Consider the following 26,032-nt stretch of genomic DNA (forward strand, 5'->3'; position numbering starts at 1 on the left):
GCAACTCACATGCTGCCATTAACAGAACAAATGTGCTTTTAGTATTATGTCAATTACAGCTGGGAATCCATATAAGACATTAAAACCACAGTCCTGTTTATCTTTTGAGATTAAATAATTGTCTTTTTTCCAACCAACACACGTCCGAATTAGCTGACATGCTTTACAGCAACTTGCAGATGCAAATTCTGATACATCCACAGCTCAGATGACGGCTCTTGAGCCTCCGTTGTTGGCGGTGTGAGCTTTTCAAAAGGTAATGGGGTTGGTTATATGGGTTATTCGACGAGGTACTCAAATAATCTGAACAAACACGCACAGAGTACAGGGAAAGAGTATATGGTTCAAAACAAAAGTTCAAAAACACAAGTGTGTTTAGCTAGAATCAAGAGGGCATAAGTGGCTGACAGAGTGTTGTTGCATATATATGCGTAGGCATCCGTGTGTTTGTGTGTGTGTGTACACTAGAGACTTGCGTAGGAGATTAATAGAAGTGAGAGGTGTAAGACATGTAGGACAAGATTTGGCTGCTGAATTAACCTGTCTGTCACTTTTAATCGCCGCTAGGCCTTCATTCCCCAGAACTTACTGTCTTCTGCTCAAACCTAATCAAGTCCCTCTGACACAACGTTTGTCAGGTATTTTCCTCAAATAGCTACTTGCTTCTCCCTAAAGTCTCTGTACCTTTCAGAAGAGTAAATGCGTCGGTCCTGTGATGTAATCGAATGTTTATTAAAGATTCTCAGAATCACTTCAGTATAATTATGTCAAGATCAAAAGTTAAGTAAGCTGTTTAAAAAATAAATTTGACCCTGCTTACGGAAAAAAAAAAAACCTTCTTTGAACATTTTCCCTAATGCTTACATTAAGTGATGAAAATGTTATTCCTGAATATTCTCTAAATGTTACTTTTGAATGTTCTTAAACAATTAATAATGCTCTGAGAACATTATTAAAGACCAGGGCTGCATGGGTTTCCCGATAACATTTTTTCTTACCACACTACGAAGACTCTAAAGGTATAACTTAACTAAAGGTATACCTTTTCTAGGCTTGTTCCCCGAACTATATCTTAGCAGGGTGCTAAAGGTTAACATCCTTCTCAAGTGCGACATTACCAGGTGTTAACTGTGAGAGCGGTGCTGAATTGGATTATATCAATGGCTCAAAAATCAATGATTCACTCTATGCAGGGGCTGTTTCACTGCGTTATGTGAGAAAGCAGAATATTTGAAATTGCATTTATCAGGACCTCATATAAAAATAATCAAAATTGCAAATTAAATCCAACCCTGGATATTTTATATAAATATGAAATGTCTATGCTCTCATGCCCAAGCATATCATGCATCAACCCACTACACTAACTGGCACTATGTAAGGGCATTGAAAGAGTAATTTATATTATCATAATATACAGTATATTGCCAAAGGTTTTGGCACACCTTCTGTTACAGGAACTTTAGTGACATCCCATTCTTAATTTGTAGGGTTTAATATGGAGTTGGCCCACCCTTTACAGCTATAACAGCTTCAACTCTTCTGGGAAGGCTTTCCACAAGTGTGCTTATGGACATTTTTGGCCGTTCTTCTAGAAGCGAATTTGTGACGTTCAGGCACTGATGTTGGGCGTGTAGGCCTGGCTCTCAGTCTCCGCTCTAATTCATCCCAAAGGTGATCTATCAGGTTGAGGTCAGGACTCTGTGCAGACCAGTCAAGTTCCTCCACACCAAACTCTCTCATCCATGTCTTTATGGACCTTGCTTTGTGTGCCGGTGCGCAGTCATGCTGGAACAGGAAGGGGCCATCCCCAAAGTTTTTCCCACAAAGTTGGGAGCATGAAATTGTCCAAAATGTCTTGGTGTGCTGAAGCATTAAGAGTTCCTTTCACTGGAACTAAGGGGCCAACCCCAACCCCTGAGAAACAGCCCCACACCATAATATCCCCCTGAGCACAGATTCACCAATCATCCACCACAGAACACCATCACATGGATCACATGGAACCCCTTGAATTGCAGTAGGCCACTGTGCATTGTCTATCTAGCTATCCACAGTGTGTTTGTTATGCATGTAAGGAGGTGATAGTGACAACACACAGAGAGGAACACCATGACATGGGATCTTCAGGGAAGAGGAATTACTGCCTCTGACACACACACACACACACACACACACACACACACACACACACACACACACACACACACACACACACACACACACACACACACACACACACACACACTCACACACACACACACACACGTCGTGTTTCCATGTTTTATGGGGACATTCCATAGGCGTAATGGATTTCATACTGTACAAACTGTACATCCTATCCCCTTACACTACCCCTGCCCCTAAACCTACCCATCACAGGAAACATTCTGCATTTTTACTTTCTCAAAAAAACTCCTTCTGTGCAATTTATAAGATGTTTTCCTCATGGGGACCTAAAAATGTCCCCACAAGGATAAGGATTTCGGATATTGCCATCTTTGTGGGGACATTTTGTCCCCATAACGTAGGGATTACAAGGCACACACACACACACACACACACACACACTAGATTTTTAGGTTTTATGGGACAACCAAAAATGTTCCCACAAGGGATGGCAATACAATAAATCTATAAATACATAGTTTACAAATGAGCTGTAATTAAGTAAGTTTAATGTATATTTGGGAATGCAATATAATGAATGTGGCAGATTCATTATATTGGCACATAATTTAACCAGATTTACCATAATAAGCATTTATAAACCTGCTGTCAACTAAACAGAGACAGTTTTACACCAAAATAAAAATTGGAGGGTTTAACACAACACAGGAAAGTGAATAGATTAGACATAGAGTTTAATATATGAACTTTATCATTGTGTAGAGTAAAATACAATTGCTATAATTTTTATTGTATTTCACAGAACAACTGTATTACAAAAAAATATGTCTAAAGAGGTATTATTATATATGTCACATGTATAGTCTGTTTCTGTCGTGCGTTTGTATTCGTCACGTTTCTCTGTCTTAGTTTCCCGCCACTTGTCTGTTTCCTTGGTTACCCTCATTAGTTAATTCTGTTCCAGCTGTGTCCTGTTAATCAACTTGTTTTGGTTCCCTATTTAAGTTCATCCTCTTCACTCAGTCTTAGTCTGGTCTCCGTTTGTGTTAGCTGTTATGTTAACCCATTGTTTTTCGCAGTTACTTGCAGTTCTGTTCAATTGTGTAGTACGCTTATTCCTATGTTTATTGCCTGGTTTGCGAAACTTGAGCCAAACAGTGACAATATAGTTATAGTATTATGCTGTTGCTGATGTTCTTATATTTAAACTAATTGGATTCCTAAAAACATGAGGGTTTAATCATAAATGTTTTGAAACACTATAACCACTACAAAGTGGTTTGAGTCCACTTTACAGTCCAGACACGAAGTCAATGTAAACTATGTTCAGTTTGATCACTAAAAGAGTTGAGTTGTTTTCTGTAAAAAAAAAAAAAAGTACATATCAAATAATGGTAGTTTTCATGTACCCGTTACCAAACCTCTGATGTCAAAACCTGACTCCTTTATTAAATCTGCATTTACCATTACGGATTTGCTCAAAACTTTTGTGATATTTTCTAAATGTCGATAAAAAAATGTGTGAAATCACAGCGTTTCCCATCAACTCCAAAATGTTGTTCATTTAGACCAATTTGGGAACACACACGAAAACAAGAGGCGGGATTTATCATACAAACCAATCCTATCCGTCCAATCAACGCATGATGGAGGCATTTCCTCCTCTCACGTGACTTTAACCCATTCATTCTCAATTAACCCCCCAACCACCGAACCCACTGCATGTTAAAAGCATTAAAAGTCAATGGGCTCAGGGGAGGCAAGACAGATCCTTGACAGTGTAACTTTAGAAAAACGAGTTACGATTTAGACACTTTTAATGTCACATTTTGTAATTTTGCATTGTTTTATTTTTGCAATATGAATTGTATTCTCATCCTATTTTTTGAGGAGGGACTGCCTCCCTTGCCTCCTCAGAGGAAACGCCTCTGAAACATATAGATGGAAAAGAGCAGATGATGGTTCTTCAGATTCTGATGATTCTTTCATGCCGCAATATTAATAATGAAAGTAAATTATGATAGAATGTGGATTCCTTTAATGCCCACTTTCTGTTTACATTGGCATAAAGTGATTTCCATACTTGGACTTTGCCTTTTGGCTTTACGAGGTCTTTAATTCAGAGCAGAAGGAGCCAGACATCCTTATTTGAGTCCTCGGGGAGACAGGTTGAGCAGGTTAATATTTCACACGCACACAGACACACACACGCACACACACAGAGAGAGAGTAGTGTATTGTAAGCTTTATGCAATGAAAGTGTTCAGTGGGTTGTCTGCACAGGAAACAAGCTTCCCTATCTTTATCAGCTCTACTACAAAACGCATCCACAGGGAGAGCGACAGACCACGGCGTTTGCCACCCCCGCAAGCTCGCTGATAGGCAAATAACATAATCAATCCCCAGTAGGTGAGAGTGATTAGATATGATTTCAGTAATGAGATCCCTTTGAAACTGTCAAATGGAGGCTGTTTCACATGTGGAATTATCACCTGAAGTAGTTGCTCCATTTACGAAGGCATGTCCCCTACTTTTAACCCCCTTACGAATGAGCGCTCGCCAATTAGTGCATTTTAAACGCCCACTCAGGAAGACCAGAAGCGAGGGAGAAAACTCATTCTTATCTTTCTAAAGGACTAAAGTGTCTTGGTCCTCAGTCCTCACCTAGCAACAGTGTATCAAGCATAAAATGCTCATTTTTATGTTCCACTGTCTGGCTAAATGGCATATTTAGCTCATGTGTACGTTTAGCTGCTGGTAACACAGGATAATTGGCATCATTAAAAAAAGTTAATGTTAGATTTGCAACAGTTGGCAAATTATAAATGATAACTGATAAAGGTCAATATATTAGGACAGTCAACAATTCCTGTGATTAATATTTTCTGTTTAGCACATTAAAATCGTTTAAAATATTATTAATTTTTTTATCATTACACTTGATAATTTTGATCATTTAAAAAAATGTCATGGCCCTAGGAATATTTTGTTGTAATGTGTAATATAACAAACCTTTTTTTTTGTTTTTAGCATTGTTTTATATGATTAAATATTGGTAAGTTTCATTAAAAAAAATTTTTTTAGAACAAAAGTTTTTTTTTTTTTTTTTTACATTAGGATCACATTTCAGAACAATGAGGAAAACAGATGACAAGGAACTTTATTGAGTCCATCAACACCCCTTTAAAGCTTCAAAGTCCTGATGTAGCTCATCCTGGGTTGACATTTTATTCAGCAACATTAGATCGTTTTGATTTATATGCTTTTTAATGTTTATGATCGCGTCAGAGACGCATAAATGTGTATTGAGTCTTAAAGTGACAGCAGCCTAATAAACCTGCGACAGTCAGTTGAGCAGAGAACAAAAAAAGAGAAAATGCTCACTTGACTGAATAACTTTTGTAGCTGTAATAAGGATAAATATATATATTTAATTTATACAGTGAAGACAATACAGTGTCAATTTCCATTTAAATACTTTAGTACATTTCTATACTATTTCTTACCTAAATATTACTGATAGACCTATCTGAAAAAAACTTAAAACACTGTTTGTTCCATTGTATTTGTGCTATTGCTTGTAATTTATTTGTTCTTGTCTTTAAAAATGTTTAGACGTATTAGTTAGGCTATAGTTCTTATTATGCGATTAAAAATTGGAATTGGGAATTGGTAAAAGTTTACTTGTATGTAAAATGTTGGTGCTGAATAGTTTTAAAGGGTTAGTTCACCAAAAAAAAAATGTAAATGTTGCCATTAATTACTCACCCTCATGTCTTTCGAAACCAGTAAGACCTTTGTTTATCTTCAGAACACAAATGAAGATATTTTTGATGAAATCCGAGAGCTTTCTGACCCCTCCATAGATTGATTAACACTTTAAAGGTACAGAAAGGCAGTAAAGACATCGGGGGGGAAAAAGTCCATGTAACTTGAGTGGTTCAACCTAAATGTTATGAAGCGACGAGAATACTTTTTGTGCGCAAAACACAAACAAAAATACCGTTTTGATTCGACAATTTCTTCTCGTCTGCGTCAGTCTCCTACGCTGTTTACATTGTACAGTGCAGCGAAGCGATTCATCAGAACGACCATTGGCTGCTCATGTGAACAACACCAGCCAATAGTGAGCTGCCATATTTACACTGTATTTAAAATGTAAACCTAGGAGAATGGCACAGGACTGACAGGGGGGAAAACCTACTTAATAGAGACATCCGTGGCAGTGTTGATATTAGTGGTACTGGCCTTCTTTTATAGTATAGGCTACTAAAAATATTTTATTTAAATATAGGCTACCCTCTTCATGTTTCCACATTCATTTGAAGACCTGATGATGCATTCCACTTACTAACTGCTAGATTAAATTGAATAAACAGGCAGTAATAGCATCTGAGGTGTGCAATACATCATCAGATATTAAATGTGACACAAGCATGCACGGACACAAATTTGTCGGTTTGTTTTGATCCTGCTTTTGCTATCTGTAAAATGGCTGTTGAAGTCAAAGAGATCAAAATGTAACCAGGCTGCATAAAACAACTACGCATGATAGGATAAACACACAGGCTGCCTAGCTAGACATCACAAGATGCTTAATAAGTTTTAAGAGACAGCCAGATGTATAAAGCTACACTCACACTGATAGTAGGTTACAGTAAAAGGCTGCCAATAGCCTATACTATATACTAATGCATTCCAATGATCCTATTACTACCAATAGCTATTGATCTAATTACCAGGTACTAATACTCTAATGTCAATTGGAATTTTTACTGTATGCCCACACTACTGAATCTAACACTACATAATAGGCTACTCGTACTATTACAATGCATATTAATTCTAGAGTAATTCCCTGTGCAAGTGCTCACACGCAGTTATTTCAACTGGAAGCATGTGTCATTGGTAAAGCACGTATGTAAACATAGGCTGAGGAGTTGAAGTTGCTCTACCTGTCGTCCGCCTGCCAGTCCCCGAGCAACAGGTCTCGGAACCGGTACCGCGGCGGCAGCGGCAGAACCTCCTTCTCCAGCTCCACCATAGTCGGCACGAATCAACGCGGGGTGGAAATTAAAACGCCTTCGCCCTCGTTTATCCCTCCGCTGTGACTGTTTCAGGTCGCTCGCACATATAAAGTGTTGTCATCACTCAGTAACGGAGACACGGATCCTCAGCAGCGACTGAGCAACTGGTGCCTCCCCGAGCTCACCCAAAACACTGACACAAGACCTCAGAGCGCCTGCCTGGACATCCTGCTCCACTGCTGACACAAGCGGTTACACACCGGCTGTAACAGTTGCCAGTTATTGCTGCAGTGCATTATTTCACAATTGTCTAGTATTGATTGCTATTTTAGGGGTGGGGAAGTTCATTTATAATTCAGATACTTGCAAGGCGTCTGAAGTACTAATGCTGCGTTGTAAAAATGCATAGCTCTGAGACGTCAATCAAAGCTCACTGTCAATAACAAAGCAGTTTTGTAATTAAAATCCTGCCATATAATTGATTAATTTCACATCAGCTTTACCAAAAATAACGCATGATCGAATTTACACACAAAGTGGAGGGGGGCACCTGTTGCAGTGTTTGACATGCTTTAACCGCATGTATGCAGTTAACATAATTACCTAATCAAAATCAAAGAAGTCAGATTTCCACGCTGGAGTCAAATTAATTGCGTTGTCACATTGGATTTCTCCACTGGAACAGAATCGAGTCTCAGATGATGCCGTCAATAATCCACAGTGAGATCTTGAGCGCTCTGCCCCTTAGTGGCTGCCTGTGGGAGAAGCCCAATGAATCTCCCCTGCTTTGCGACTGGAAGGATTCATACAGCATAACCTCGAGGTTTAAAGGTTTTGAGGCTCTTTTCAGACACAACTGTTCAGTGGAGGCGAACATTCTCATCATGCCAGTAAAACACAATAAAGAACATTCATGTAAAGGGTAATAAGGTTATGATATTAAACAATATAGATTACGCACAATACTGTTCAAATTGTTGGGGTCGGTACTAAGTTATAATATAATAAGTTATTATAATACATAATGTACCAAGAATGCATTAAATTATTAATCATTACGTTACACCGGATGTAACCATGTTACACCAAGTTTCTATTTCAAATAAATGCTGTTTGAACTCCCTATTCATTGCCAAATCCATAAAAGAAAACTTTGTTTCTGCATAAATATTAAGCAGAACACCTGTATTGAACTTTGAAATGTTTTTGTACATCAAATCAGCATATAAGAATGATTTATGAAGGATCATGTGACACTGAATATTCACAGAAAATTATATTTTACAATAGGCCTATATTCAAATAAGTTATTTAAATCTGTATGTGTGTGTGTTTGTATATATATATATATAATATTATATATATATATATATATATATATAATGTATGCATTTGTATAATACATTATATATATATATATATATATATATATATATATATATATATATATATATATATATATATATATATATATACACATTATATATATACACATTATATATATATATATATATCTAACATTTCACAATATTATTGTTTTTACTGAATTTGGATAAAATAAATGCCGCATAAGATACTTTTTCAACAACATTAAACTTCCCAATTCAAAATGTTTCAACTGTATATAATATAGCCTACATGTATACGAAATCCCATAATAGTATTTATGGTTAAACTAAACAAGACTATATTGATAAAATTAATGATAAAATGATCACAAGAAATGCAGTTTAAAATGGTCTCTCTCTCTCTCTCTCTCTCTCTCTCTCTCTCTCTCTCTCTCTCTCTCTCTCTCTCTCTCTCTCTCTAAAAAATATATATATATAATATATTACATATATATATATATATATATATATATATATATATATTACATACAAACACACCACATATGATCATTTTGGTGAAAAGACGGAAATAAAAAAAGAAGCTTTTATTTACAAAACAGGGATATTTCCATTAAAAACAGCACGTCTTTCTCTTCTCTTCATGTCCCCTGATGTGGGCGTCTCAGCTGAGGGTGATATTGACTGACTGCAGCGCCTCTACAGCCCAGCTGGGGTACTGCTCACGGGACGGGAACATCCTCTTCATGAATGCCTTCACGAACTCAGGAAACCTCTGATCTATGATGCTCTGACGCACTGAACGCATGAGCGTGAGCTAATGTGGACGGCAGGAAATTAAGCCACAGCAATGGTAACAGATACTGTATTTAAACAACATGTAGTACATTTGACACCACGGTTGACAATTACCTGGTAAGAGATGTTATGGATGGTGATGTGATGCATGGCTGCTGTGTCGCTCTTGAACAGGGCGTGAAGGTAAGCCCGACTGTGTCTGTCAGTGTCGAGACGAAGAAAATTCATTCACAATCATTTTTAGGTTTTGAAGTAGAGATTTTGTTTAGGATAAGCACATGTCTGGATCAAAACATTTTCCTCAAAGCACAGCTGACAGCTGAACATCAGCATATTAAACCAACGATTTAGCCAGTTAATTTCCAGACAGATGTCCGTACCTCTTGCATGTGGGACACTGGCAGTCAGGATCAATCGGCTGAAAGTCTTTCGCATATTGCTTCTGTTTGAGTTGCAGAGATCCCCAGGGAACCAAAGCGGATCCAAATCTCTGAAACAACCAGACATTGACTCATTAAAATCCGAGAAACACTGACAAGATTATAGTACACATTTATCCAAGTATTTCTACACAGTTCTAAAGCCTTAAAGCCTATTATGCCCTTGATTTTGAGTCATGATTTTGTTTTTGGGGCTCTACTAGAATATGTTTTCATGCTTGAATGTTCAAAAAACACATTTTTCACATATTTGTGAACCGATTTTACGATATATTCAAATAGAAAACTGGTATTTAAAATGTTAGTAAGATTTCACATTACCGTTTTACTGTATTTTTGATCAAATAAATACAGCCTAGATGAGACTTATTTCAAAGACATTAACCCTTGTATGGTGTTCGGGTCTGTTGGACCCGTTTTCCTTTTTTATCGAAAGAAAAATGATATGATTAATTATTTTTTCAAACATTTATATTACACACAGGATGTTCGGGTCCACTGGACCCGGGGCTCATAAAAGTGTGGGAATTGTAGGTCCTGTGTACCTTTACTCTGTCCTCCTCCTGTCAGGGCCTGCTGTTAGTGTGTGTGTATGTTCATGTACATGGTTTATGAGGACACAAATGTGTATAATGACATGGGTATAACAACCTAAACATGGTTTTTGACGATATCTGTGTCCTCATACTAAAACATACTAAATGGTGTTTTTTGGGTGGTTGCGTGTGTGTGTGTTATGGTTGTGTGTGTGTGTATGTGTGCGCATGAGTGTGTGTGTGTGTGTGTGTGAGAGAGAGAGATTGGGTGTAAGTGTGAGAGAGAAGCTACAAGAGTGAGTTCTGTTTCTACCCCTGCCGTTCTCACACGAGGTTGCAATTCTTAAATGTGATCTAACAAAGGTAAAGAGAAAATATTAACCATATATGTTGTTTATATTGCTTGTAATTGGGATGAACTAAACATCTGTTGAGTATTTTAACATAACATTTTTGATTTTGTTGAATTTAAAAACCCAAAAATGCAGCGGGTCCATCAGACCCACGAACACTGGCTGAGTAACAAAAATATGAACACCACACAAGGGTTAAAAAAAAAACTCTTACAGACCCCAAACGTTAGCCTTACAGAAAGGGAAGTCAACAGAAATCTAACACTTACTGCTGTCCGGGTTGGGAAAACACAGTCAAACATATCACAGCCCAAGGCAACACAGACCACCAGGTCTAGCGCATAGCTAAAACACACAGCAAGGAGACAATTAACAACTAATACTCAGTCACAATCAGGGCTTGACATTAACTTTTTTGCTCACCAGCCACTGTGGCTAGTTGTTTTCCAAAGTTTCTAGCCACTCAGCATTTTCACTGGCCACAATTTCGACATCAATACCATGGGAAAATCTGCCACGTAGATTTTTATCATCTCATAATTTGGCAGCAGGTTTATTAGGCTGCTGTCACTTTAAGACATGACACACGGATCCAATATACTGTTACCCATGCGTTTACTTTCTCAACTGTTTACGTTCACTTAAAACTAGGGCTTTAGATGAATTATGGTTAAAAAATGCGTTAAAATTATTAAATCATGTAACACTTTCCCCCGTATTCAGTATAGCATGCAGTTAGAAAGACTCATATTTACTCTCATATTTACATCATGATAATTAATGAGCGCTATATTACACTTCTGCTGTTTTTCCTGTCTGGAATAGCAAGTGTGCGAATGAGGATGAGGGTAATGAATGACGTCCTGGGTCACTAAAGATCTGAGGTATGCATTTAAAGGTTCATTTACAATTCATTTGATTACCGTATTTTCCGCACTATAAGGCGCACTTAAAAGCCTTTAATTTTCTCAAAAAAACACAGTGCGCCTTATAATCCGGAGCGACTTATATATGGATCAAGGCGCTCTGTCAAAATGTTTCAGTATGAAAAACCAATAAAAACTATTTAATAATAATACAATGTTTCAGTACGACTGGTAAACTACAAAGCCGCACCGCGTCTCTACAGTCACTATTTGAATGAAGGCAACAGCACTAGTACGGGGCATGAACATCGATGAATTTCGAGGCGGTCCTTCTTGGTGCTTTCGTTTTATGAAAAGACGTAATCTCTCCATACGCAAACGAACTACCGTCTCGCAGCAACTGCCAAAAGATTACCAAGGCTGGGAGATATTGTTAATATGCACATCAACGTTTGAACAACGTTACCATGGGAGTTAACAGAGTTGTCAGAACGCTTAATAAAGTTTGACTTAAGCCCTATTCGCATGGGATTAGTATCTGGGACCTCTGTGATTTAGAAATTTCTCCCCCACATCTGAGTTTTGCATGGCTCATTCGCACGGGATAAGCAAACCCTGTGATTTTACTCAAATTTACTGACTTCTCCCGGATATGATGTCAGGACTTGTAAATGTTTTTTCGTTATAGCTGTATGAAATCATAAACAGTCGTATCGATATCGTTTTGATAGTTTTATAGTAATACAAATTATTTCGTTCAGTTAGAGAACACGCTACAATTAAAAACTGAACTGAGTACAGACCAGCGGCAGGAGTCAGATTTCATTCATCACGAGTGAGAAGCTGACAATATACGGCGGAAGACTGAGTTTCAAAGCTAAAAGTAAAAGCGCCCATTTAAGCAAGCTTGTCATTGAACTGTTCTGTTGTTATGCTTTTCATTAAGAATAGTATTGATGTTAATAATAAACACACCATTCAAGCAATTTGCTCCCAAATTGGTACTCATTCAAGTGAAAGTATAATCCGTGCGGTGCGCATAATGAATGCAGCCTCCATTCTTCGTGAAAGATAAAGATAGAAATGCGCACAGGAAAAAAAAAACCTTGCAAAAATGATAAACGATCCGCCTAATCCTGGCCAAATCACAGAGATGCCGATTCGCAAGGGACTAATATTACCACAGGACCTCGGTGTTCAGCGAAATATGGTAGGTAATTTGCGGGGGAATTTTTACTTTACAAATTACAGATATGGCCGATTCGCACGGGATTAAGATCACAGACAGTCTCTGCAATAATTACAAATCACCAGAGGTCCCCAGATAATACTAGTCCCGTGCGAATAGTCAGTTTGTCTCACTGTTTTGTTGACATTCCCCTTAGCATAGCTCCATCTAGTGGATGCATAACGCAAACCCAGTCAAACGTTTGACTGCAGTAGTTTCTATTCTATGCGTCTTATAATCCGGTGCGCCCTATACATGAAAACAGTTTTAAAATAGGCCATTCATTGAAGGTGCGCCTTATAATCGGGTGCGGCTTATAGTGCCGAAAATACGGTAATTAATCACCACATGTAATTAATTTGATTAAACATTTGAATCGCTTGACAGCCCTACTTAAAACATAACTAACTGTGTTTATGTGAATACTCACAATTTTGACATAATGTTTTGTGCATTTGACTGTTAAAGCACAAGGCGCGCACTTTGGGTCTGAGCACAAATTCTGTGGGTTGGCGGGTGTTAATGTCAAGCCCCGCTCACAAATAAGGAAAAGTGTATTTATTAAACGAAAGCACAAGCACAGTCTCAAAGGAAGTGTGTCTTACCCGACTCCCATGAGATAGCGGGGCTTTTCTCTGGGGAGGTGGTCTGTGCTGAGAGTCACCATCTTCCAGAAGTCGTCTTTTTCTTCTCCCCCACTCAAACCACCAATGGCGAAGCCAGGCACGTCACGCTTTGTCATTTCTGAGGGAAGGAACAGAAAGGGAAAATTCTAGCAAGGTGGAGCACAGATAAGTTTAATGCTTCAGGATTGTGAGTGTAACGCTAGTGGATCACGTTCATAGTGTGACTGAAACCAGCTGCTAAAAAGTCATTAAAAATGGTTCAGACAATTTAAGTTCGTTCTGAGAATTTTCTTTTTTTCTGTTATAATATAGAGACTACTTAGTTTGATATTTTGTCTTTTATGTCATGACATTCAGACATTTCATTGTAGTCTTTAAGCTCACCAAGGCAGCATTTGTGTGATCAAAAATACAGCCAAAACAGTAATATTGCGAAATATTACAATTTAAAATAATAGTTTTCTATTGTAATATATTGTAAAATGTGATTCATTATTTATTCTTGATTTATTCTTGTGCATTATTAGACTTTAGGGTCACATGATCCTTCAGAAATCAATATAATATGCTGATTTGCTGCCCAAGAAACATTTATTTGTATTATTGATAGTTGTTTCCATACCGGTTTGTATGCAAATTTTGGGATATTGCAACAAAAAACATTGGATGGAAATGGAGAGATAAAAAACATATGCGCTCAATCGACGCGGACCATTTTAAATCTGATGAGACGACATGCGCATAAGTTACGATGCAAACGTATTTACCAAAATAAATAGAAATAAATCATAATAAAATCATAATAAATCAGACCAATTTCCTCGCACAGCATCTCAAATATTGGTTTGGTTGTTCCGAAATGCCTTAGCTAAAGAAACATAACTTTTTAAAGCAACTTCCATTTTTATTACTTATATTTAGTGCCAGTTTCCCAGAAAGTGATGAGTTTGTTGTCCTGAACGCATGGGATGGGAACGCTGCTCTGTTCGCAAACATTTTACACAATATTCCAAGTTAAAGCCACAACTTTGGATGGAAACAGATAATGTTGAAAACAGCTGCTGCTTAATAATTTTGTTAAAATGATTCTATGATGAATAAAGTTGTTTGAAATAGAAATATGTTGTAATATTATAAACATCTTTACTGTCACTTTTGATCGAACTAAAGGTCTACTATGTAACTTTTCCATCCGCTAGAGGGCGTCTATTCAAAACAAGGCGTAGTTTGATGACAGCAAGTTTGAGCTCAGAATCTTGGGACATTTGGTCTTCATCTCACAGCCGCTGGAGAAGAATCAGGATAGGACTCATGTTGATGAATGTGATTATTAACGTTACTGTAGTGTGAAGCAGAGCAGGACCGAGTGTTGAGGAGCTGAGCACAGCTGCTGGAGCGATTGTTACGCAAACACACGCCTCGCGAGAAGCGGGACTTTTATTATGACGGAACACAGTCGCGGCGCCATTTCCGTTTTTAGTAGTAGTTCAAGTAATTTCAGTCGGCGCCACCTTTAACGTGTCTTTGCCAAATGTCTTTAAAACTATTCTTACCGACCCCAAACATGTTCATGTATTTTAATGGTTTTATTGATGTGCTGTCGCACTAATGCCACTCAATTGTGACAGGCAGACTTTTGCTGTCCTGCAGCGCTCACCATCTAAACAGGCCTTCCGCAGTTTGGCATCAAGCCCCCCTTGAATAATGGCGAACAGGTTCTGTCGATCTGGATTCTTATTGGCCGTGATGCAGCGGTCCAGCCAGCGCACGGAGCGGTGCATGGCCTCCTCCACCCGCGGGCCTCTCACCGTACTGCTGACCACGTCATCCAGCTGCATCATGATGTCTGAACCTGCACACACACATTTCAACAGGCATCAGAGTGGAGAGCAACACGACTCGTCGTTTTAGCATCATTCACATACACTATGTACTATACATAATCTAAAAAGGTTCTATATACTAGTAAATACTAGGTTATGTACGAGTTTTTATTACTATTTTGACTTTGTTATTATTAGGGCCGGGACTTTAACGCGTTAATTAAGATTAATTAATTACGTGACTTTAACGCGTTAATTTATAATTAATAAGGCAAAAAAAAAAAAAAAAAAAAAAATTAAGCACACGCGGAACGTTTTTCAATGAATGAGTTTCGACGGACCGATTATACTGGAACACCAACTAGCGCTCCGGAGTCACGATAACAACAAACCATGGGTGCGTGTCAATCAGCTCCCTAGTTCAGTAGTCAGGGCACTGATCAGGGAGTCAGCCCATTGCCTTATGTCCTGATCAGTGCCCTGACTAGTGAACTAGGGAGCTGATTGAGACGCAGGGCATGAGTGAACATGAACGAAGAAGCTGATGAGACTGCTTTGCTTGGCCCCGTGGATGGGGAATTTTGTTTTAAAAAACGAAAGAATGGAAGCGTCGCCAAGAGCGTGGTTGTGAGCAAGCTATACAACAAGGAGTTAGCGTATCACCGCAGCACATCGAGCCTCAAATATCACAAATATGCGTATTGCTACACATAATGGCAAACATTGCGCTGGTCTGCTGGACTGAAATAAATAAACAATATTTTGTTGATTAAGCTTATGTATTCAGTCATTATTCAATGGTATACTAAAAATACATGTGAAAAATTACTTCTCATTGTTCTCAGGTCAAATATTTATATGCAATTAAAATGTGATTAATTTCGATTAATTAATTACAAAGCCTCTAATTAATTAGATTAATTTTTTTAATCGAGTCCCGGCCCTAGTTATTATATTTATGTTTTCCATTTTTATTTTAAATTTAAAGGTTTAGTAATTATGTTGTGTTTTTGACATTTATTTTTTATTTTCAAAAGTTATTTTAGTACATTAAGTTAAAGCCGCACTGTCATTTTTTCGTCGGCTAGATGGTGCATCTTCAAAACAAGGCGTAGTTTGATGACGGCAAGTTTGAGCTCAGAATCTTGGGACATGCGGTCTTCACCTCATAGCCGGTGGAGAAGAATAGAGATTAGACTCGGGCAGAAATTATGTTGATGGATGTGATTATTAACGTTACTGTAGTGTGAAGCAGAGCAGGACCGAGTGTTGAGGAGCTGAGCAAGGCCGCTGGAGCGATTGATACACAAACACACGCCTCGCGAGCAGCGGGACTTTTATTATGACGGGACACAGTCGCCGGCGCCATTTCCTCTTTTCCGGTCATGAGTATGAGGTAACGCAGCTCTGTTTATCATATTAGACACATTTAAGTGTGTTTAAAATGATGTTATGACGTTACTCTGTGCGTTCGCTCAGCGGCTGCTGTGACACTTGATCACACTGCTAAGAGGAAAGCACTTCTGCCGAATAAAACCAGAAACCGAGAGTAACGCAGATATGACGCCATTGACAGGCGACTCCCTCAGACGTCCCGGCTCCTTGTTTAGAGTAGCAATTTTCTCATAATTTACAAATAATTGGAAACATTTGGGATATTGTAACACTGGCCTGGTGGTTTTTGGATATTTTGCAAAAATCCTACATAGTGCCCCTTTAACAATAATAAATGTATATCTATATATATATGTATATAAATATGTATATGTATATATATATATATATATGTATATATATATGTATATATATATATATATATATATATATATATATATATATATATATATATATATATATATATATATAAAAATGTACAAAAATATATATAATTTTTTTTTTAATATATATATTTTTGTATTTTCACAATGAAAATTCTTCAAAACCCATACGACTTTTTCGTTCATATTTGGAACACAGATGAGAAAATTAAGATTTCCATCCCTCCATTTAAGGTTTATTCACCCAAAACTGACGCTTCAAAAGTTCATTAAGAGATTGTAAAATTAATCCACATGAATTGAGCAATAATGTTAAATTATATTTTACAGACCGAGGCTGTTCTGTATGGCGATGGATTGCTCAGGGGTGAGCATGATTTCCTTTCCATCGTAAGGGGAACGAAACGTGACGCCCTCCTCCGTCACCTCAGACAGCTCCACCAGAGACACCATCTGGAACCCGCCACTGTCCTATTAGAAGAAATTTGGGGGTGAAATACAGAATTCTCCTAAAACAGGTTTACATGCAAAAAACACTTCAATTTTCTAATAATATACATTACACATCACCTCATTTCTCAAAGAGTTTGTTTAAAGACTCTGTTGTGATTGGTCAGATGGTCCAGTCTGTTGTGAGTCAAATGTTGTGTTGGACAACCGGTGGCCTTCATTTGTGTCAAAAAAATGTGAGAACCATGTATTTGCACTCATAGTTACTTGCTGAGAATTGCTGCAACAGATTTCCATTTGTATACGCAAAAACAATATTTGGAAGAAATAGTATTTTTTAAATTAATTATCAGTATGCAAATGTTTTCAATAAAACATTATGTAGTCTATGAAATATTTTTGTATATTCACTATGTAAACAACAACAACTTATTTTTGAGAGTCGCTTTGGATAAAATTATCTGCTAAATGCATACATGTAAATGTGAAAACGGTGACTTTTTTTCTTTTCTTTATAAGTCTTTACTATTTCTATGATTTCTTCGAATAGACACTTCTGCCAAATCTGCATTAGAAAGAGAATAACACAAACCATGCTTCCCACATTTTACTCTTACTAGTAATTTTGGTGTCTGGGAATAAAGTAATAATTACCGTAAGGAGATTTCTATTCCACTTCATAAATCCGTGCAATCCATTGGCTTTCTCTATTAACTCAGGACCCTGTTGGGACAAAGCAGTTAAGTAAGTTTTAAACATAGTGTTTTGGTTCTGATGAAACACTAAAACAATTTGAAGTATTTCCTCTCACATACCGGTCTCATGCCCAGATGATAAGTGTTCCCCAGGCATATCTGACAGTCCAGATCCTCCAGCTGGTCTACAGTGATGCCTTTCAGGGTACCCTGGGTGCCCACGGGCATGAACACCGGGGTGTTTACAGCGCAGTGGGGCAGAGTAAGAGTGCAAGCTCTCGCCTTGCTCACGGGACACTCCGCGACGATACGAAGAACAAGAGGAGCAGCAGAGGATACAGCCTTTATTGATGCCATACTGTCTTTACACTCATGTGTGCTGTTGTTTATGGGCGCAGCCATTTTGAATAGCGATTCATCAAAAGATCCGATTCAAAACAACAGCGAGTCATCAAGAAGAGCCTATACTCCAATGATTGATTCAGCAAGCCGTATTTTTCTAAAAATGTCTAATACATTAATTATGTATTTTAAATTATTAGTTTGTTTCCTTGGGTAAAATGTGCCAACAATAAATCACATAAACACACCCTTACGAAAATTAACCACAGTTTTTACTAAATTGTAATAGAAACATGTTTAATGTACCAGAACCACGAATTAACCATGTGTTTGCTACACAGTTTTTCTACAAATACCATGGATATACAAACCAATCCGCTGTAAACGGCAAATTTGCGGGAAATTACGTAAAATAATTATTGAATGGTTGTTTTGAACGAAGTGTTTAGAAGAACCGATTCGCGAAAATGAGTCGGACTTCCCGTAACAAGACATGACAGAAACAAGATCAGAATCCAAAATCGTTGCATGATTGTCTGAACTCCACTTAAACATGTTCACTTTTTTTTTTTTTTTTTTTTTTTTTTTTACTAGATAATAAACAAAAGACCCAAAATTATGTATTCATTATGTTCTCATGGGACGAAATATGATACAAATTATTAAAATTGTAGTATGGTTCATTTACTCATGTTAATCTTAAAGTAATTGTATATTCGCCATTTAATACAATTATTAATTGTTTTTACTGAACACTATTGCAACGTTGACAATTTTATTTTCATTGAAACCAAATTGACATTTGAGCCGTCCAATAGCAATCCTCCGCTGTTTGAGTCAGAGACGAAGAGCGCGCCAATCAAAAGACAGAGCACACAAGGAAGCGCTCTCTCGGACCAATCCGATAGCACGAAATCGGTTGACAGGAGGCGGGACTCGCGTCACCGGTGGAGGTCGGATGTCGCCTGACCGGATGATAGCGAGAAGTTTTGTTTTGTGAGTTTACGAATGATTGATCCTTCCTCAGATCACAACACGGATCTTAACGAATGCGCCGTGATACGCGCCGTCAGCCTGTCAGCGAGTGATTCATGAGTTATTTGTCTTTGACGGACTGATCTGGAAGTGTTTGAAGGGTGGAAATTGAACACTTGAAAGTAACCCGAGCGCCGTGCCGCCGCGAGCCCGTTCCTGCGCGCTGAGAGACGGTCAGAAACCATGGGCAACCGGGGGATGGAGGATTTGATCCCCCTGATCAATAAACTCCAAGATGCTTTCAGTTCCATTGGCCAAAGTTGTAACTTGGATCTGCCGCAGATAGCCGTAGTCGGAGGACAGAGCGCCGGAAAAAGCTCCGTGCTGGAAAATTTCGTCGGCAGGTTGGTTACCATGTCACCCATTTCTCATTTTGGTTTGACTTCGACCGCATGCAAAAGCTCAGCTTGCTACATTCATTAATATCTAACTTAATAGGAGGATACATGTCTCGTTTATCACTTTCCAGCTGCGTTTTTCTACTCGATTCAGTTGGATAGGGTGTCATTCACAGATGTGAGTTACGCAGTTGACGTAAGCTGACGCTCGTCTTCATTCATTGAAATGACTTGGGCGTAAGTGGAAGCGCAGCGCAAAAAGGGGAAGCTGGCGGCACAGTGCATTGCACACACAAACACATACACACACAGATGAAGTTATAGCCCTAGTGTCAACCTTGAGAGTTGAATTGCCTTAAAGGGAAATCAAAACCTCTAAGATATTCATTGTTGTGTCTTAAGCCGTCAAAGTCATTTCCTCGTTTAAAGTGGTAATGTGTTGAAAATGTGTGGTAAACTGACACTGACGTCATGTGTGTGCGTGTCCTTGTAAAATCTCTTAACACGGTTGAGTAATTCTTTCAGGTAGTAATAACATTGTATTTTTAGGATATAATATGGTTGTAAAGGATTACTATCTGTTATAGAGATATTTGCTTGAGGTGTCTCAGAGAACAGTGTCACCACCATGGTTAATGCAACAAACTTTTTCCATAGCGACATTATTTTCAGGAGAACTAAGTACATTGCACTCAAGTTATTATTACTGTAAAATGCCAGAATTATTTATTTTGGAGAGTTTAATAACTGTATTATTGCAATACACTTATGTTTGTAGTAATTACACCTCTAAATATGCTGTATTTCTATTTAAATTGCAATTTATAATTTCATAAAACGCATAAATACCATTTCCTCATTGCAGTGATGTGAATTATGACCATTATTATTTAAAAAAAAGAGAAAAAAAAAAACCTGTATCTGCATTACATTCACGAGAAAATCATAATTTATTATTGGTTCTAAATATAGCTTTTGATGTATTATGGTAATACACATCTACATATTTCTTTTTAAATTGCAATTTTAATAAAATATAATTGTAATTTCTTCCTTGCAGTGATGATAATTATGACCATTGTTATAAAAAAAACATAATTCATAAAAAATGGCTATTGTTTGAATGCATAATTTTAATGTTTACTTGCTTTTTAAGCTCTTTTGAATTAGATTTTTATTATTGTAATACTATTTTTTTAAAACCAGAATAATTGTCACATAATAAATACTTTACGTAATATATAAATATTATACATTCATGAAAATGAGTTATTTTAGTTGCTATTTAAATTACACATACATGTCATTTCCTCATTTCCGTGATGATAACTATGATCATTATTGAAAAACAAAAAAGAGAACATAGTTCATTAAAAATGACAATGGTCCTAAAACTAGGCTATCATTACGGTAATCATTGTAATTACAGCCATGAGAATTCGTTTTTTTTTTTTTTTTTTTTTTGCATTACAATAATGAAAATTATGATCAATGCTATTTAAATTCATTAAAAATAGCAATGGTTTTAAAACTAGCCTTTGTATCTCATTGCCGTAAATCATTGTAATGTTTACTTTTGAAGGTTTTATAAATTAATTTCTCATTCGTGTATGCATAATTTTATTCAATTGAAATCAGGATCATTTATAGACAGTACATTATGTACAAATGTTTTCAATTAAAATAATATCAGCATTTTTTCACTTTAGAGTAAGGCGAAGGTGGTTTTTAAGCACTACAGCAATGGCCATTATCAACACAATTTTTTTTTTTTTTTAATTTAAATATCACAATGATTAAAAAAAATAGCTCATATTTGACCAGTTCACTCGTACGAGCCACAGAGTTCTGCATGCTACGTTTAGATTATTAAGGGGACAATATTTCATTATTAAAGGATCCAGATAGTGCAGTATATTTGCATTTCAAATCACTTCTGAGGGGTGAACAAGCTATTATCTTGTGAAAATAAAGTGTAATGTTTACAGTTGAGAGTGATTTCCCACCGTCCTGTTCCACCTGACCTTGAGTTTTTGTGGTTGGTGTAACCGCCTGTTTTGCAGTATTCATAGGTCACTGGCGCCACACCTGTATGATATCAGACGGCCGGCTCCAGCTCCAGCTCTGAAAGGCCTCTCGTTCAAACCCTGTCTGATGTGGAGATGTTTGTTACTTGATTCCTTTTGCATTATGAGCTGCACCTTCCTGTGTTCATTTCCTCCCGCAGTCATCCTAATGTGCGGCTGCTCTGTCTCCGGTCCAATTTGGATGAATTTTCTCGTGATGTTTAGCAGAGGACAGAATATGAGTCAAACTGATTGGCTGAAATTTAGTTTCAATTTCCCGTAGATGCAGACGTTCGTCTCTTGGGAGATTTTCTTCATCAATGAAGCTGATTAGTCACGAAAGACGGATATGTCTGCCAGAATATTTATCAGTTTTGAGATTATTAGCATAGAAGGTTTGCCGTTTGTAATTCTGAAATGTCCTGACAGTTTGGTCGATGGATTTTTAACAATATTTTGGTGGATTTTGAGTTAAAATGCAGCAAGAGAAGGGTGCATGATAAAAGCAGGCTTTATCTGATATCCTTGCAAAAGAAGCGATGTTTCTCAATGATATTGTCCTGCATTAACATCCCTAGAGGTGTCAAGTTTTCCTGGTGACAAAGGATGCATAGCAACATTACCTCGGATTTCATAGTCAGGTTGAGCAGGTTTGTCCATTACAGTATCAACAATCAGTGTTGGAACTGGCAGTAGAAGTTAGACATAAACCATTAGGTAAAGCTATTTGGCATCTTATACCAGGTTCAGCCAATCCGTTTGACGTAGGGTGTCATCGTGAGTCGAAGGACTGTCAAACGATTAATCGCAATTAATTGCATCCAAAAGAAAACTTTGTGTTGTGTTTCATAATATATATATATATATATATATATATATATATATATATATATATATATATATATATATATACACACGTGTGTGTACTGTGTATAATTATTATAATTCGATATATATTCAATGTATTTAAGACAAATTTGTTATATTTATATATCATATATTTTCTTAAAAAAATATATGAAAAAAAAAAAGTAGCCCCTCTCGCAGTTCAAAATACTTACACTACGTCTGCCGAGCGTAACTGGTGTCCAATGTCGTCAGACGTAACATAAGCATGTTGAACTACGAGAGGGGCTACTTTTTCCATAAATTGAAAATAAAAGCCGATTCGCGGGAAACTAGATAATTTACAATCAAATTTTAAATGTGGATATTTTTCTTACACAAACGTATCGATTCGCTTCAGAAGGTCTTTATTAAACCCCGGAGCCGTGTGGAGCAGTTATACGGGAAAAGCGTCACCCGGCACGCCTCAAGGTAACCGTTTTATTCAGGGGTCACACTCACACTCCGCCCGATAATGGGTAGATGCACTTTTATGGACTTCAAAAATGACCCAACAGTCACTGCCATTACAAAGCTTGGAAGAGCCAGGACATTTTTAATATAACTGGTTTTATTTGTCTGAAAGAAGAATGTCATGTACATAAATTTTCATTTTTGGATGAACTAACCCTTTTATTTTATACTTGGTTTGTGTGTGTGTGTGTGTGTGTGTGTGTGTGTGTGTGTGTGTGTGTGTGTGTGTGTGTGTGTGTGTGTGTGTGTATATATAATATTATCTACCATTTTGTGCAAATATCGACACAATGCTTTTCCATTTAACTTAAGCGTATCCTATGTCGATTCTTCAAATGTCACGAAAAACTCAGTTCGCGTGTCAGACTGCTGAAATCACATGACATTGCCGATCCGAATCATGACTCAATCCGCTGATTCATAACCGTTCGAATCTTTATTTGAGGTTTAAAAACAAACGCGGAAGAGAAGTCAAGGCTGAATAAAGTCGTAGTTTTTGTTATTTTTGGACCAAAATGTATTTTGGATGCTTCAAGATATTCTAATAAACTGATCTCTCATATGGACGACTTTGATGATGTTTTTATTCCCTTTCTGGACATGGACAGTATAGTGTGCATACACTTAGATGTGACTAAATATAAAATATCTTAAACTGTGTCTGAGGTCTTCAGGTGTGGAACGACATTAGGGTGGGTGAGTAATTAATGACATCAATTTCATTTTGGGGTGAACTAGCCCTCTAAGGCCTCCATTTACAGTGCATGATTCAAGTGACCCAATTCCAATTTTTTCCTCTCATGTGGCACAAATCAGATATGAAATGTGAATGTGTAAGCAGGAAAAAAAACCATGAATTCCAATATCCTCAGATCGGACTCAGGCCTCACTCATATATGATTTGGATGCGTGCATTTGCGTCTGCCATGTAAGCGGTCAAATCAGCTATTCCCCAGTAAATGCGAGTCGTACGTCATTGAAAAAAGGACGGAGGCGAATGACGTCAACTCAGGTGGACACGTACTGCGATCAAGGGCCAGTGTTGCCAAGTCTGCGGTTTTCATGCAGAATTGGGCTACTTTAACTCCGTTTTGAGTTGCAATTGGACGGGTTTTGTTGTGAAAACCTGGCAACCCTGTCAAGGGCTCTCCTCTTTTTCTCAGCCTTACGAGAGAAATGTTTTGCCGACCTTTAAAGATGTGTGGAACAGTGCAGACAGCAAAACATTGTGCAATCATTTTGTCTGCGTCCATTGCATATCTCGTTTTACTTCCTTTCATCGGTTAAGAACGTCTTGGGCTGTTTTGCCAGTGTACAGTGCAAATGCAAATATCGCATACGGGTCGCTTTTGAAAAGATGATGTAAAACCGGGTCGTCAAAAAAATCAGATAGTGTCACCAAATCGGAATTGTGCATCAAGACCTTCAGTGTAAATGCAGCCTAAGAGTGAAGACCAAGAGTCAGAAGACAAATTTTACTGAAGAGTAGTTTGCAGTTGTATCAGCAGAAGCCAGCTTCAGGTCTCACAAGGAGTTTGTAGGCCTTGCTCTGCATACATTAAATTTTTCAACGGTTATACTCTTTTCAAAGTCTAGCTACATCATTACTGCAGGTTGAATGATTCTGATTGGCTAAGAGTAAATAGATGATCAAAGTACATTTCCACTCATTGACTGAGGCTAAAGCATATCTAATGGATAGAACTGCTGATGCTGGTAACCGTCAAGCTCCAGACCAGAAATGTTCCCAAAACATACTGATAGCATGTGTGTTCTCTCAGGGTGCGTTCACACTTGTCATGTTTGGTTCGATTAAAACGAACCCTGGTGCGGTTGCTCGGTTAGTGCGGTTCATTTGAACATATTTGAACGCTGCCATCCGAACCCTGGTGCGCACCAAACAAGCGGACCGAGACCGCTAAAAAGATGGGTCTCGGTCCGCTTCCAAACGAACTCTGGTGCGGTTCGATTGATATATGAACGCACCACGGACCAAAGACATGTAAACGGACCAAAAACCGGACGTAATGTCACAAGACGCATAATGCAGCTGATTTGACGACGCGGAAAGATCGATGTATCCAAAATGAGTAACTTTAACGTTAGAGGGCAAACGTGGAGCAACGAGGAAGTGCCTAATCAATATTTGGTCAGACGAGCATGTTTCGAAAATGCTAGAAAAAACACAAAAAGCATACCTGGCTCTTCTCATCAAAGTTCCTGTGTTGCCCATTATTAGCAGGTACAGACGACAGAACGGCCGTCTCTTTTCTGCACAACGGAGGAAATCCTGCTACTGTTTTGAATGTTTTGAACATTTTATGAGCTCTTCATGAGTTCTCAGCGGGTAAAAATAATGCCACATGTACAAGCTTAAAATGATGGCGTTTAATCCAGCACACAGCGTTGTTTTGAATGTTGTGAACATTTCATGAGCTCGAGTTCTCTGGTAAAAAATAATACCATGTACACACTGTAAAAAATGTATTGTCAAATTAACAGTAACTTACTGGCAACAATTATCCAGTAGTTGCTGTATTTTATTCAACAGTAAAATTACTGTAATACTAACTACAGTAGTATTAAGCATACCGTAAAATTAAAAACATTATTTTACTGTATTTTTACCATGTTGAAGTACAGTATTACACTGTTGATTTTTATTAATACTGTATAGTAGTATACAGTTATGAAATGTTATTTTTATTTTATTTTATAGTGCTGCTTTGTAACCGGTAGAATATGTAGAAAATTTACTTTTAAAGGCAAATAGAAAAAGAACAATTGAAGCTTTAA

At 37.6% G+C, this 26,032-nt stretch overlaps 3 protein-coding genes across 10 annotated transcripts in view; 1 reads left to right on the forward strand and 2 right to left on the reverse strand.

The window, feature by feature from the left end:
* The window catches only part of kcnt2b (potassium sodium-activated channel subfamily T member 2b), a 112,533-nt gene extending 105,140 nt beyond the window's left edge, over positions 1-7,393 (reverse strand). The window contains exon 1 of the mRNA XM_067426941.1: positions 7,086-7,393. Within this exon, the coding sequence (XP_067283042.1) occupies positions 7,086-7,174 (89 nt within the window). The 5' untranslated portion in view covers positions 7,175-7,393. The remainder of the gene's footprint in view (positions 1-7,085) is intronic.
* A 1,682-nt stretch (positions 7,394-9,075) lies between these two features.
* On the reverse strand, positions 9,076-18,908 carry qtrt1 (queuine tRNA-ribosyltransferase 1). Its single transcript, XM_067456868.1, has 9 exons — positions 18,217-18,908; positions 18,056-18,124; positions 17,284-17,422; positions 15,008-15,202; positions 13,330-13,468; positions 10,900-10,975; positions 9,682-9,791; positions 9,416-9,500; positions 9,076-9,320 (listed from the first exon to the last, which is right to left on the reverse strand). The coding sequence occupies exons 1-9, from the start codon at positions 18,496-18,498 to the stop codon at positions 9,168-9,170; spliced, it is 1,248 nt and encodes a 415-aa protein (XP_067312969.1). The 5' UTR covers positions 18,499-18,908; the 3' UTR covers positions 9,076-9,167.
* Positions 18,909-19,346: 438 nt separating this feature from the next.
* The window catches only part of dnm2a (dynamin 2a), a 75,417-nt gene continuing 68,731 nt past the window's right edge, over positions 19,347-26,032 (forward strand). For 5 of the 8 annotated variants that reach the window (XM_067456819.1, XM_067456856.1, XM_067456832.1 and 2 more), the window contains exon 1: positions 19,347-19,817. In XM_067456819.1, coding sequence (XP_067312920.1) covers positions 19,657-19,817 — 161 coding nt within the window. In that variant the 5' untranslated portion in view covers positions 19,347-19,656. The remainder of the gene's footprint in view (positions 19,818-26,032) is intronic. The other 3 variants (XM_067456824.1, XM_067456804.1, XM_067456840.1) reach the window with 1 other exon arrangement.

The sequence above is a fragment of the Pseudorasbora parva genome, chromosome 2 (assembly GCF_024679245.1).
Source record: "Pseudorasbora parva isolate DD20220531a chromosome 2, ASM2467924v1, whole genome shotgun sequence".
Classification (NCBI taxonomy): domain Eukaryota; kingdom Metazoa; phylum Chordata; class Actinopteri; order Cypriniformes; family Gobionidae; genus Pseudorasbora; species Pseudorasbora parva.